The sequence below is a fragment of the Nicotiana tabacum genome, chromosome 5, assembly GCF_000715075.1.
Source record: "Nicotiana tabacum cultivar K326 chromosome 5, ASM71507v2, whole genome shotgun sequence".
NCBI lineage: Eukaryota > Viridiplantae > Streptophyta > Magnoliopsida > Solanales > Solanaceae > Nicotiana > Nicotiana tabacum.
Window position 1 is genome coordinate 150772763 of NC_134084.1, and position 15235 is coordinate 150787997.

The 15235-nt window shown below is 35.9% G+C and overlaps 1 protein-coding gene and 1 pseudogene across 1 annotated transcript; one reads left to right on the plus strand and one right to left on the minus strand.

Annotated features, from left to right (window-relative positions):
* Positions 1-9284: 9284 nt before the first annotated feature.
* Positions 9285-10927, plus strand: LOC142181275 (peroxidase 22.3-like). The gene is made up of 3 exons (XM_075254203.1): positions 9285-9564; positions 9696-9890; positions 10069-10927. The coding sequence occupies exons 1-3, from the start codon at positions 9355-9357 to the stop codon at positions 10618-10620; spliced, it is 957 nt and encodes a 318-aa protein (XP_075110304.1). The 5' UTR covers positions 9285-9354; the 3' UTR covers positions 10621-10927.
* Positions 10928-11851: 924 nt separating this feature from the next.
* Positions 11852-12697, minus strand: LOC142180660 (non-specific lipid-transfer protein 2-like; annotated as a pseudogene).
* Between the last annotated feature and the right edge of the window lie 2538 nt (positions 12698-15235).

Sequence of the window (15235 nt, forward strand, 5' to 3'; positions counted from 1 at the left end):
TGTTCGATTTAGCTTCAAATTACTTTAATAGCTCTGAATCGTTTCCTGCAAGGGATAAACTACATAAGAAGTGTAATTCACCATCATTTAAGCTCAAACATATGTAAAATATATTAATTAGAGTGCAATACTAAGGCTAAAATACAGGTTTCTAGCCTATCATCAGTTTTTCAAGGAGATTGAAAGGAATAAACCCAACTTTAAAATGAGTAGTAAGAGAGAAAGAAAAAAATGTCAAAGAAATACTTAATTAAGAAAGAGAACAATATGCAAAAGGCAAATAAGGAAATGTATGCGGCACGAAAAGTCAGCAGCAGCAAGAAAAGAAGCAGTGTTCATATTCGAATATGTTCCTATAAATAGGCATCTCTTTCCTCAAGTATATACCATCCCTCAAATTTCTTTTTTCTCTTCAGAGTAATAAAATATTCTCTGTATGGCAGTGGTGTAAGAAAAAATTATCAAACCACATAAATCTTTTCTTGTCACGAATTTTTTTATTTTTCTCTTGAAATTATTATATCTTTCATTTAGTCAGACACGCTTCCCAACACGCCCTGCAATCGCCCATTGCCATCCTAATAGTGCAATAAAGTCCATAGCTATATGTAAAGATTATGTTCAAGATGTGCAATAGTATATCAACTTTTTAAGAGAGAAGGTAGCATAATTATGTTGGTGTCCTTGTATGTTGACGACATGAAAATTATAACAGGGATACATCTGGACTTTATTCAATCTTTCAGAGTTGGAATAAAGAACATGTCCATGCAATCTGCATGCAAAACCATGATACTACTAAAACCTTAATTAACACTTTGACAAACAATACACAAAATGTATTATTCAAACGTAGCCAAAGGTAAAAAAGGACCAATGAACGACACCACCACCTCTCCACCACTAGAACCACCGGACATTAGTTCCATGCACATCGATACGCCTCCAACTCCAACTCCAAACCCAAGCTCTGAAATTTCTCCACCCCTATCTTTTGCACAAACCTTATTGGCCAACAATAAATTCACCCCTTACTCTAATACATGTCATCAAACTCACTCACATATTGATCTAACCGATGAAACAATAAATAACCTCCACCAAGACACCTTCATACCACTCGCATTTGTTGATAAGTCATGCCTTTATTCCCCTGAAAATTCTTTGTCATCATCAAAATCTTGGAAGAAACGTTGGACATCAAACTCTACGGTCCAAATTACATGCACTATGGAAGCCCACGGAAGATCTTCCCTTAATAGATTTAGGGTGTGACTTCTTCTTAGTTAAGTTCCAAAAGGAAAAAAACATGATCAATGCCCTACACAATGGTCCTTGGTTTATATTCAACCACTTTCTCTCTGTTCGCAAGTGGGAACCAAAATTTATAGCCTCCAACACCCAATTCACCTACACAACAATTTGGCTAAGATTGTCAGAACTACCTACAGAGTTCTAAGATTTTGAAATACTTTAACGAGTGGGTGAAAAAATTGGATCCCTCCTCAAAGTTGATACATGCACCTCGGCAACTACAAGAGGCCGCTATTTACGAATATGTATCGAAGTTCCTTTAGAGATGCCCCTCAAAAAAGAAAAACATGTGTACATAGGTACACATAAACAACAAATACTATAAGAGGGGCTAAATATGTTATGCACCCTATGTGGTAGGCTAGGCCACACTAAACTTTTCTGCTCATCTCCACCAAGTTTCCCAATATCAAATACCAACACTTTGCACATCACTTCCTTGAATGAATCCTCCCGCACACACACATCACATGACACTATACCGGAACAATTTAAACAACCAATCTCCACAACCAACGAATGAAAATGGTCACCTTCCCAACAAGGACTCGCTCGCGTGGACAATCTCACACAACCAACCAAGTACTAACACGCACGACAACGGCTGCTGGCGCGGGATCCACAGGTATGACCTCTGACCTAACTCTCTCGAATCCTGCTAACCATGCCACAATTAAAAAATCAGTAATTAACATAACAAGCCAAAATGACTTTTCCACCCCTCCCAAAATTTTCAACGAAAAAACACTCAAATTTTTACTAGAACCTCAAGCGATGGACCAAACAGGCAGTATCCCAGGCCCAAGTACAATGGCCCATCAAGATACCAAGCCACCACCTAGCCCAAAATCCACTCAGCATCAAATCATACTACCACCACCCATACTTGCTGACTCATCATCTAATTCCCAACCAAATACAACAAAGACGCTCCACATGAAAAAAAAACATCTAACACCTTCACCAATACAGACCCATGCAGCTCCACCTCACACCTCTCTATAGACACTCAGTTACATACCTATGTTACGGCATCCATCCTTTCCCCTATAACCCAAAATAATCTACAAACTCCAAACCCAATGCCTACCCTTCCCACCTGAATCACAAAACCACTGATTACCCAAAACAAGCAAACTCCATCGGCCCTTCACGTGCCGAAAACGCACACAAAACTACACCTTCATTACCCATAGTAAATCAAATATTTCTATTACCCTCTCAAAATCAACTTCATACCGCAACACCATCATTAACTAACATTATCCCTCCATCTACTAAAAAGCATACCACTCCGTACATACTTTCTCCAAATGAACCGATCACACCACAACTTCCATCACAGGAGAATAATCTCCTTCACAAATATGAACCTACTCCAACACCCCATATTCCTCAACACAATAACCATGTAACCACCACAAGAACATCCCCCACAACCAATACCCATCTACATAACACAGTATCCACCACTACAAACATACCCTCAATCATGGCTAGAGATGAGCCTGCAAGAACATGCACTGACCTTCAGCATGGAAATCGACAACCATGATGCGATAGTAATAATACAAAATCCAAAAAATATAGCACAAATAGTAACATAAGGGATGTGCATGGGGTGAAGCTTTACAACCAATTCCTCTGGGCTATGAACCCTTCATCAACTTTCACCCAAGCACAACCAATGACACCACCATTTCCAGCAACTCTATCTATGAAAGTCCCTCCATCACCACCAATGAACACTCTAGAACTGCCTTTTTATCCACCACAACAACCACCTCAAACCTTTGTACCTTGGATCTAACCACGATCATCGATAGCACCCATAATACCCCTTCATGCACAAGACTCACCATACTACCCACTCACTCCTCCAATGAGTCCACTTCACCAACCCAATCTACCTTCATACGAACTCGACGAAATAGCTTAACTGGAAGTGGCAGCCACAATGGCAGAGATACGAGAAGCACTTTCCATATTGTGTTATCTCAATGGGAATAAAACTTACACCCTCAAAGAACAGTACGAAAGAAAAGTGAACATCGCATGCCCACCAAAACTACTAAGTTTTTCCCTAAACATCTGCCGAACAAGAAATCCGAAGGTGGAAAAATTTAAAATAGTGTTAATCCCTGATAACCAGATCCTCAACAGTGGAGAGGGAGGCTCCACCAAGCCTGCTCAATAATCAATCCATGTAGTTCGTTATCTGATATTGTCGAGGAGCCCAGTCACCAGAGTTCAGTCGCAACTTTCGCTCCATGCTCAACTACCATAAACCAGCTTTGGTAGCACTACTTGAAACAGATATGCACGATCATGAGGGACTTAAGTCTGAGTTTGGTTTACACACTTGGCTCAATCACCTGCTGAAGGCATGTCTGGGTGAATTGCTCTACTTTGGAAAGATGACTGAATCAAACTTGATCAAGTAGCAGCCACAAGTCAAGAAATTCACTTCATTGTCCAGGTACCCCCAACACTTAAAACCTGGTTACTCTCTGTCATTTATGCTAAAAATGACCTTTACACACGATCTATCTTATGGATAAGATGCGAGCATTACATGATCAAATTAAATTACCTTGGTTAATAGGAGGCAATTTTAATGAAATAGTTAAATCTAGTGAAAAATATGGTGGTTTAGAGATTAATAATTGGAGGAGTGACAAATTTATTCAATGTCTTAACTATTGTAATCTAGTAGACCTTGGTTATACGGGTAGTCGATTTACATGGTCCAACAACAGACAACTATCACATTGTATACTAGAAAGACTAGATAGATGTTTAACAAATTATGACTGGCTAAACCAATTTCCTGAAGCCTCTGTTCAACACCTACCAAGAACACACTCCGGCCATAGCCCGTTGTTACTAAATCTTAATAAACTCAAAGCTCCTAACGAATTTTTTTTTCATTTTGAAACAATCTGGATCACTCACCCTCTATTTAATTTCATAATTACCCTCAATTGGACTCCGAATAAACCTATACTCACTGCTATCAGACTTTACAAAATATATTCTGGATTGGAATAGACCCATATTTGGTAACATTTACAAAAATAAAAAAATTCTTCTAGCGAGAATCCAAGGAATTCAAAATTCCCCCGAATACACCACTAGTCATTTTCTACAAAATCTTGAAACTGACATAATAACTCAATATAATGACATACTAAAAAATGAAGAGGATTTTTGGAAACTAACATCTCGAATAACTTGGCTACAACAAGGAGATGCCAACACAAAAAAAATTCACCTAACTACTTTACAACGACGTAGACGCAATCGTATTACTGCACTAAAAAACTCGGTGGGTAATTGGATATTGGATCAACAAGAGATCAATACCTCAATTGAGAACTATTACCACAAATTATTTACTACTACTCACACTCACAACACATACCCTACTTATAAAGCTCATTCCAACATCATCAATAATCATGACTATTCCAAATTGGAATACACCATTACACAACTAGAAATCAATAATGCCATTGAGTCTTTCCAACCCTTAAAAGCACCACGACCTGATGGATTATATCCATATTTCTATCAAAATTACTAGACTCAAGTGAGCTCCTCAGTCATATCTTTCTATTTGGAAGTCTTTAACACACAACAAATTCCTACAAAAATTAATAGAACTTACATTTCTCTTATCCCTAAAATACAATAACCTATCTTTGTCACTCAATATCGATCAATAAGCCTTTGTAGCACACTCTACAAATTAATTACCAAAATCATAGTCCACCATATCAAACCAATTTTATTTAGCTTCATCATTCTGGAACAACTAGCCTTCCTACCTAATCGCAGAGCAGCTGATAATGCAATTATCGTGCAAGAGATTATGCACTATTTCAGGAGAAAAAAAGGTGATCGTGCATCTTTTCTTCTCAAATTAGATCTCGAAAAAGCTTTTGACAAGCTGAAATGGGGATTCATACATGACACCCTCCACTACTTCAATTTTCCACCAAAGTTGATCAAATTAATTATGTCTTGCATAGCCACCTCTTCCATCTCAGTTCTACTTAACGGAGCACCCACTCATTTCTTCTCACAATCAATAGGCATCCGCTAAGGGGACCCCCTCTCACCCTATACTTTCATTCTTTGCATGGAAATGCTCTCAAGTAAAATACATGCTGAAGTAGATTACCAAAAATGGCACCCCATCAAATTATCTAGGCAAGGTCCACAAATCTCTCACCTTCTATTTGATGACGACATTACCTTAACCTTTAAATTAACCCCAACGAGTATCAACTCTATAATTGACACACTCAACCTGTTTACTAAGGTTTCGTGCTTAACTATTAATTATACCAAATCCAAAATATTCTTCTCTAAGAACACTTCCATAGCAGATAGAGAAAGTGTGACACATTCCTTCCATATGAGGGAGGGGTCAAACTTTGGTAACTACCTTAGATACTCTAATTTCAATAAACGACCTACAAACTCAAATTTTCAATTCCTCCCGGTTAACTACAAAAATAGACTAGTCGGGTGGAAAATAAATTTGTTAACAATGGCGGGATGAACCACCTTAATAAAGGCTGCCCTAAACTGTTTACCAACTCATGTTATGTTGCCTATCAAATTACCTACCAATATTACCAATCAATTAGAATGCTATCAAAGAAATTTTCTATGGGGAACCACAACACAAAAACGTAAGATTCACCTTATTAAATAGGAAACAATCCAATTACCAAAAGCCTGTGGTGGATAGGAAATTCACAATCTTTCAGACAAAAATAATGTCTTGGCTCACTAGCTTGGAGATTGTTTCAATCCCCTTCCTCACATTGGACTTCAATCCCTATACCAAAATACTCCAGGACTAATAATCCAACTAACATCTCATCTAATTGGAAAGCCATCAAACATGGATGGACTTCATGTCTAAATGGAATAAATTAGAATATAGCAAATGAAATCCACATTAAATTTTGGACGGAACCTTGGTTAGGCCCTAACTTGATACTACGACATCTAATTGAAGGTCCTCTACTCCGTAATGAACAATCATCCACATTAGTACTCTATATTGCTGGGAACACAATAAACCTTCAAAAAATCCCTTTTGAGCTCCCTAGTAATTTAAACAATCTAATAAGTAATCAATACATCCCAACCCGCACAAATAAAATATCCTACGATCACATTTACGGGGGGCTCATCCCAAGTGGAAACTTCACTGTGAAATCTTTATACAACCAATTGCGTGCTACAAAAAATATAAATCTTTCCAATGGTTATGGAACCTTCAGCTAGCCCCAAAAATAAAATATTTCTTTGGCTTATGAGCCACCATCGATTACCCACAACAAGTTATCTACACAATTTACCGCTCTCTCCAAATCCAATTTGTCCAATCTGCCAGTCCCGTGCTCATATTTTCTTTCAATGTCCCCGAGCACAAATGGTTTGGCATCAATTAGGTATCAACCCACACGCTGGGAGTCTAGACAGGTTTCATTAGAATCCCTCATTTAAGCTATCTAATTTCATTTTAAACAAGAAAGCTAATGCTACCCAAGTCTACCCTCATACCCTAATCCCAAATGCTCTATGGCACTTATGAAAAAGTTGGATTCGCACTATTTTTTAAAGCACTAACCACTTTCCTAACATCCCACACATTATAGGCCAAGCATCAGAATACTTCTTTTTAGGCATAAACAACCACACGTGCCGTACACAACCTAGACACATGCATGTCAAATGGAACTCTCCAAATAATGGATATTTTAAACTAAACTCTGACAGAGCTTGTAGTATCCCTCACCAAAAACGTGGTCTTGGGGGTGTAATCAGAAACTCCACAGACAATTGGATACTGGGATATATAGGCATAAGGAAAATGGGAAACCACTTTTATATGGAACTCACTGCACTACTGGAAGGTTTACGACTTGCTCTGCATCACCATCTCACTCCACTGGAAGTCAATGTTGATTCAATAGAGGTAATTTCTCTACTCCACTCCCCTAATCCACACTACTCATCTTTGCTTCATGAATGCAGGTACATGCTACACCAACTGGGTAGACCTTGAGTGATACACATATAGAGAGCAAAATCAAGTAGCAGATAAACTACCTAAATCTGGGGCAACCCTAGCTTGTAATGCCCAAGTACAAACCTATGGCAACCACCTTTTTTTGTATTACAAGAGTTGCTATTAGATCAACAGGGAAAACTCCATAGGCGCACCTCATCTACCACAGTGCAGTTGGAACCTCCCTCCTTTTGCCTAGGCATGTTGGCAACCACTTGTAATAGTAACCATGCACCTTTTTGTACTGCAGCGCAAATGGGCATCAGTGATCAACCCTATTTTTGTAACACTGAACCACCAACGCACTTTGCTCTTTGTAATGTTCCGTAATCTATAATATATACTTTTTTGATTGGCCAAAAAAAAACGTAGCCTACGTATTTCATATTTTGTTTAAGATATTTTTGGTGAATGCGTTATGGCAAGGGGCCATATGATTAATATTGAATTAACGTACCTTATAAGTAATTAATGAATGAGCCAATAAAAAAGGAACTGTGACAAATTGTCCACTCTATTCTTTATAGAACTAGTAATAAGACCTTTAGCATCAAATTAACCAATAGCTACTCCTCCTTACAAAATCAATTTGCATGTTGTTAGCGCTGACATTTATACTAGAAATTAGATTGATGTTTTTCTCGATATAGTCCACGTTGATCTGTTCTTCTTATTCTATATTTTGTTTTTGCTAATTCATTTATTTTACTTTAGACACGTTGACTTTTTTCGTTTTCAACTTTGGAGTTGGTAGTTGCTTATTATTAATGTGCAAATTAACCTCCTTCATTACTCCCGCCGAATTGTGTGACCATATATCTCATTTAGAAACCTAAGCTGTTAGAAATAACACATATTTATTTAAGCTTGTGTTCTTTTTGACAATGGATGATGAACTCTGCCTGTTCTACTAATATGCAAAAATATATGATCATCGATCTCATCTAAAAGCTTAAGTTATTAGATAATATATACTTTTATTTATTTAATTATATCATCAATAACTCCTCATATAACATCAGTCTAAATAAACCATTCTCGTGAAGTAAGTCTATGGTCATATCCTCGTAGAAAATGGTTCTTAATCTTCAATTTATTGTTATATATCTTAGTCACCGGCTCTTTGTAGTTCATTTTTTCCACAATGCAAAGAATCAACGAGTGATAAAACATGTTCTCCGGTTTGAGCTTTGGAAATGAAAAACTTTTTGGCCGAATTGTTTTACCCTCCTACCGGCCTACCTGATGCGAATCTAGATTAACCAGGACCAGTAAGTTACGGATACGGAATGCCTAAAGCAAAAAAACTAAAGTGATAAAGCACATAAAAATCAAAAGTGTAGAATATATTTTTCTTTCTGTGCCATCGAGAATTATATTTCTGGAGCTAGAAAAAAAATTCAAAGGGTTTTAAATCTTCCACCCCCCCCCCCCCCCCCGCCCCAAAAAAAAAATCTAGCAGATAAAATAATATTAAGAAATTTGCTAGGCCTATGCAAAGAGAAAAGTTCAATAAAATGTTACGGCATACAAAGAGGGAGTTATAACGTACACAATTTATTTGCTAAGTCAAAATTGATATGGTTTTAATCTAGACGTTTGCTAAGTAGTTGGTTTGATTTTAATTATCATAAAACGAGAGACTCCGTCCCACTCAAATTTGCAATAATTTACAATTACCAAGTCTGAACATTTCGTGCATGAATAATTGATTCCGCGCGGACCAGAAAATATTAAAAAACCGTCCTTTCAGAAATTGTCTCAGTCTGGCTCATTCTTGTGAGAGTTGCTAAACCTAAAACCATTGTCGTGTTATAATAGTCAACATTTTTCTAACCTATAAATATAGCCACATTTTACTACTCTCATCACACAGAATCCGTAACATCACATATATAGAAAGTGTAGAACTTTATAGACTATATAGCAGTAATTAATTATCAAAAATGGTTTCACGTAGCTTCCTCTTTCTTCAAGTGTTGATCATGTTTTCTTTAGCAGTGATAGCATTTTCAGATTTATCAGATGATTTCTATGAGGATGTTTGTCCTGAAGCTTTACCAACCATTAAACGGGTTGTTGAGGATGCAGTTCGGAAAGAGAGACGAATGGGCGCTTCTCTGCTACGTCTGCATTTTCATGATTGTTTCGTTAATGTGAGCTTACATTATTTTTCTTGCACTTAATGTTTTTTCATTTTAGTCTAATTTCTATTTGTGAGAGCATCTGAGTATTGAACCTAAAATCTTGAAGTTAGGAATGAAGTCATTGCTTTTGGTTAATGCAGGGCTGTGATGCTTCGGTTCTTCTTGACCAAACAGCTACTATTGACAGTGAAAAGACTGCTCGTGCTAATAACAATTCTGCTAGAGGATTTGAGGTGATTGATAAAATCAAATCTGAGGTTGATAAAGCTTGTGGACGTCCGGTTGTATCTTGTGCGGACATCTTGGCAGTTGCAGCTCGTGACTCTGTAGTTGCTGTGCGTGTTACTTCCTTCTAAATGCTAAATATCTATAATAAACCAATTACTATTATATATTAACTTGAGGTCGCTATATGAACTGTTAAACTTTAAATCCTGGATCTCTAAATGTGTATGCCGCTAATGTTATGAACCTTCAATGATTAATTAAACTGAAATATTTGTACGTGAACAGCTACATGGACCAACATGGGAAGTGAAACTAGGAAGGAGAGACTCCACAACAGCAAGTAGAACCACAGCCAACAATGATATTCCATCTCCATTTATGGACTTACCTGCCCTTATCAACAACTTCAAGAATCAAGGATTGGATGAGGAAGACCTCGTCGCGCTTTCCGGTGGCCATACCCTAGGGTTTGCTCAGTGTTTCACCTTCAGAGATCGCATCTACAATGAGACTAACAACATTGATTCCACCTTTGCAAGTCAACGTCAAGCAAATTGTCCACGTAGTGGAGGTGATTCTAATCTTGCTTCCCTTGATCCTACTGCTGCTCTTTTCGACTCTAAATATTTTAGTAACTTGGTATCAAAGAAAGGGCTTTTACACTCTGATCAAGCTTTGTTTAGTGGAGGAGAAACTGATAATCTTGTTAAGACATACAGTACCAACCTTGGAACTTTCTCTAAAGATTTTGCTGAGTCTATGATTAAGATGGGAAATATCAAGCCATTGACAGGAAATCAAGGTCAAATTCGTGTCAACTGCAGGAGGGTGAACTAAATATTGCTAATGATGCTGATAAAATCAAGATTCAAGTGTGTTACGAATTTGGTTAATTATTTCCAATATAATTGTAATTGTGAGTTTTGTTCATTTAGTTTGGAACCTTTGTTGTTACCTAAAATAAGTGAGTAACTGTGAACGGAGAGGTATGGTCATTTGTTTTTCAAAGAAGTTGGATTATGTTGTTTTCAGTTGGCGAGTAAATCCTAATATGGTTGTCAAGTGAATGAGAAACCATTTTGCTTTTGAGTAATTTGATTTCCCTCAGAGTTTTTTTTTTAAAATTTTTTAAAATTTATCGTCAGAGCTGTTTGCCTAATTGATTACAGTAATTGCATAAATCGTCCCTAACGTACATACCAAAAAACAACTTTGCATTATTATTTAGTTTTCTTAACTTCATATATTCGAACTAGGGGAAGCAAATGGACGGTCTAGACTCTAGACCGAACTTAAACGGGCCAAAATGAGTGAAATTAATAGATGGCGAGTAAATTGCCCGGCTTATTTGGGCGAAAATGGATTGAGATAAGCAAAATAATGAATCATAACCCAACTCGCCTAATATTTGATTTAGAGACACCCATAAACAATCTCAACGAATCTTATTCATTAAATCGATAACACAAGTCTAATGTTGGCATTCTCAAACTATTCATTTGTAATAAATCTATTTTTAAACTGCATCATCATTCGTTAGCTCAAGAATCTCTTTTAGGTAATGGGTGTTCTCTGGTTTTGTGGATTGATCTTTTCTTCACATTTGTTATATAGCATGTATTTTAGTATGGTTTAATTTTTACTCGTCGTTAGATTCTGTTCTACTTTGCATCAGAGGCGAATCTAGAATTTAAAGTTTATGGGTTCCTGTCGTAATCTCAAATTAATATACCATAATAACTGGGTTCATCGTTAGATATTTATAGAATTTAATAAAAATACAGGGTCTACGCAAAAGTTACTGAATTCCCGGGAACCCATACACTACACTCTAGATACGCCCCTGCTTTGCATATCGTGATTTTTTGTCTAAGAATATCTCAAAAGAAAATTAAGGTAGGTCATCTATTTCTTATCCGTACGTAAAAAGAAAAGGAAAAGAAAAACAGAGAAAAGGAAATCGTGGAAGAGACACTGAACTAAATAAGATACTGGTAGAATATGTATTATATATCAAGATTGGATTGTATCATAATACAACCAACCGCCAAAGTTTTATTACAAGACTCGAAAATAGAAGAAAGAGACAACAGACACGACCCATAATTAAGCACATGATCAAACTCGATCCATGCATCTTATTCTTCTCCACATGATTGCGATACCACCATCAACCAAGAAACTTACTGGACCCTCCATTAGATTATATTAAACCAACATTAACTATATGAGGAGGGGAGCTTTCGTGTAACTGATAAAGCTGTTATCATGTGACCAGGAGATTACGGGTTTGAGCCGTGGAAATAACCTCTTGCAGAAATGTAGGATAAGGCAGCATACAATAGACCCTTGTGGTCGAGCCCTTCCTCGGACCCCGCGCATAGCGGGACCTTAGTGCACCGGGCTACTTGTTTTTTGGTTACATATCTAGAAACTACGTAAAGAGTACTATAAATCACAATATTTAAAAATTCAAATATTTAAAAAAATATTACTACTTATTTGTCATATTTCTGCAACCCAAAATATATTATATTATGGTAGAATTAGGGTGAATAATATATACCACTGACATACTTGTTGCAGTAAGTGGAGAGGGTCATCTTGAAGGGAATGTTGACACCACAAGAAGCACGGATGCCAGCAACTTGGCCCAAATCAATGCCTTTGAGAACACTATAAGCTGTTTTTAAACAACTGCATGCAGTCCTACGATCCTATGTGGTTTTCGCTGCACTCACTAAAGCTTTAATGACGTTACAGCAGTTTCCGAGAGGGCCACGATTTGCATATAAGGCAGGCAACTAAGCGTGGCACCTTGAATCGTGCCGCAGGTAAATGCCGCCTCTGCATATGGCGCAGTCATCACCATGCACAAAACCACGACGCATGCAATCTTTCCAACCATTTCCATTCTTAAAATAAATAAAAACTATAACGAGTAACTTGAGGAAAGTAGTGGATATGAGTATAAATGTTTTGCTTGTGTGTAGGGTACAAAAGCCAGTAAGACCTTAAGGGTTTTTATATAGAAGAAATTGGAACTAAATTAATGGCCGCACGATATATGTACGTAGTAGCTAGAGAATTATTAGTTGCTATAGTTTGGTGAAACTTCTTGGAGGGAAGGATGTCGGGGGTCTATTTGGAAACAGTCTCTCTACCCTAAGGTAGGGGTAAGGTCTGCGTACACACTACCCTCCCCAGACCCCACTAAGTGGGATTATACTGGGTTGTTGTTGTTGTTGTTGTTGTATAGTTTGGTGAAACTTGATGCCTTTTGACAGGGGCGTATGTAGCTTTTGTTCAAATATTATACTCCCTCTATTTTAATTTAGATGATACACTTTTCTTATTAGTTCGTTCCAAAAAAAAGATACATTTTTACAATTGAAAATAATTCAACTTTAAACTCTTCATTTTATCCATTTACTCTTAAGCTTTTATAATCATACAAATGACATGACCCCACAAAGGTTTTAACCCTTGAGCTTTTAAGACCATAAGTTTCAAAAGCTTTTTTTTTTCTCTTAAACTTTGTGCTAAGTCAAAGAACCCTATCTAAATTGAAGCGAGGGGAGTATTTGTATTTTTTTTAAAATCATTAAATATATATATACTATATATATAATTATAAAAGCATGAATATAATGTCGGTTTACAAAAATAGCCTTATAATATTAAACATAATAACTCATAATAAAAGGACATAACCGGAATTCTAGATATTAGCCTTATAATCTTATTAGTTTTAAGACATAATACTACAGGTTAGAAATCCTACATGATTATACCTTTAAATCATATTAGTATAATTACTTTCGAACTGTCTAATTCATATAAAATTGAACAAGTAAATATCTTTAGTCATGTAATCCTATTACTTTTAGGATATACTTCTTAAAAATTCCTATTACTAATTTAATTTGAAAATATATTAATATATCGAAATAGCCCTAAAATATTAAACGGAAGAACTCATAGGGAAAGGACATAACTGCAATAACCTATTTTTGGCCTACAATACCTTCTATGCTAATTTTTAAATTTAAGATTTTAAAATTTAATAAAATTTTATCTATTAAATTCTCATTAAAAGTATAGGAAGGTTTAATAAAATCAATTTCATAATAATCCTTCATATTGGAAATACATTACCACTACGTAATGTTCAATACGAAGAAAAAATAAAAGTAATATTAAATGGAGTTCATAAAGAGTTGAAATTGAGGAAAAAAATACCCCCACGATATATATATTTTTATATTATACTTCAACTATTTTCCTACTCAAATAATATATATTTTTAATCAATTTTTCGTATAATATTAAAAAATACTCAATTATTAAACAACAACTAAAAAATATTTAAGAATATAAATATATGAGAAAGAAAAAAAATGGTTGATAAGAGTCGATAGCACTAATGATTCTAAAAACATAAAGATCTAAAAGTGAAATGTCATATCAATTTTTTACTCTGAAAATAAAATTTTATGGTGGATAAAATTATAATTAAGATTAAATATTCAAAACAACAGATAAACTAATATTAAGATTTGAATCAACATAGAATAAATTATTTTTATGTTAAAACTAAATAATTAAATCTTTTAATTATTTATTTATTAAGAGAATCCAATTCAATTATTTTTTTAAATTCATCATATGCATAAATTTTCTTAGGATATATAAATTTATTACATAAAAAGAGCGTTATAACACAAAGTAAAAAATGTTAGTATATTAATAAGAATCAAAATGCTATACAAGTGTGTGAGGAAGCACAATCAAAGCTAAATCCTAAACAAGAACAATCTTTCAAGATTATATTATAAAGAATCGACTCTGGTATAACGGGATTATTCTTTGTATGTGATGACCCGGCCAGTTGTCTCATGAGTTACCACTTTGTTGCTTCTTATTGTTTTGTCTATCGGTTCTATATGTGATCGGGTTGGTTGGCTCAGGTTCGAAAAGGATTTGGTAAGGTTTGAGACACTTAGTCTCTTTTGAGGAAGCTTAAGTTGGAAAAGTCAACTGGATGTTCACTTATGTGTTAGAGGGCTCGGATGTGAGTTCCAATGGTTCGGATAGCTTTGGAAGGTGATTTGGGACTTAGGAGCGTGATCGGAATGTATTTTGGAGGTTCAGAGTAGATTTGGGCTTGAATTAGCGAAGTTGAGATTTTGGCGATTTCCAGTTGGTACGCGAGATTTTGATATGGGGGTCGGAATGGAATTCAGAGAGTTGCAGTAGTTCCGTTGTGTCATTTGGGATATGTGTGCAAAATTTCAGGTCATTCGGACGTGGTTTGGTTGGGTTTTTGATCAAAAGTAGAATTCGAAAGATTTTTGGAAACTTAGGCTTGAATCTGATGTGTTTTGGTTGATTCGATGTTGTTTGAAGGTTTTCAATATTGATACAAGTTTGAATAATGTTTTGGAATATG

Coding starts and splice junctions, on each gene's coding strand:
- LOC142181275 (XM_075254203.1), top strand. CDS start 9,355: ATGGTTTCACGTAGCTTCCTCTTTCTTCAAGTGTTGATCATGTTTTCT. Junction 9,565..9,695: donor TTCATGATTGTTTCGTTAAT/GTGAGCTTACAT, acceptor TGGTTAATGCAG/GGCTGTGATGCTTCGGTTCT. Junction 9,891..10,068: donor CTCGTGACTCTGTAGTTGCT/GTGCGTGTTACT, acceptor GTACGTGAACAG/CTACATGGACCAACATGGGA.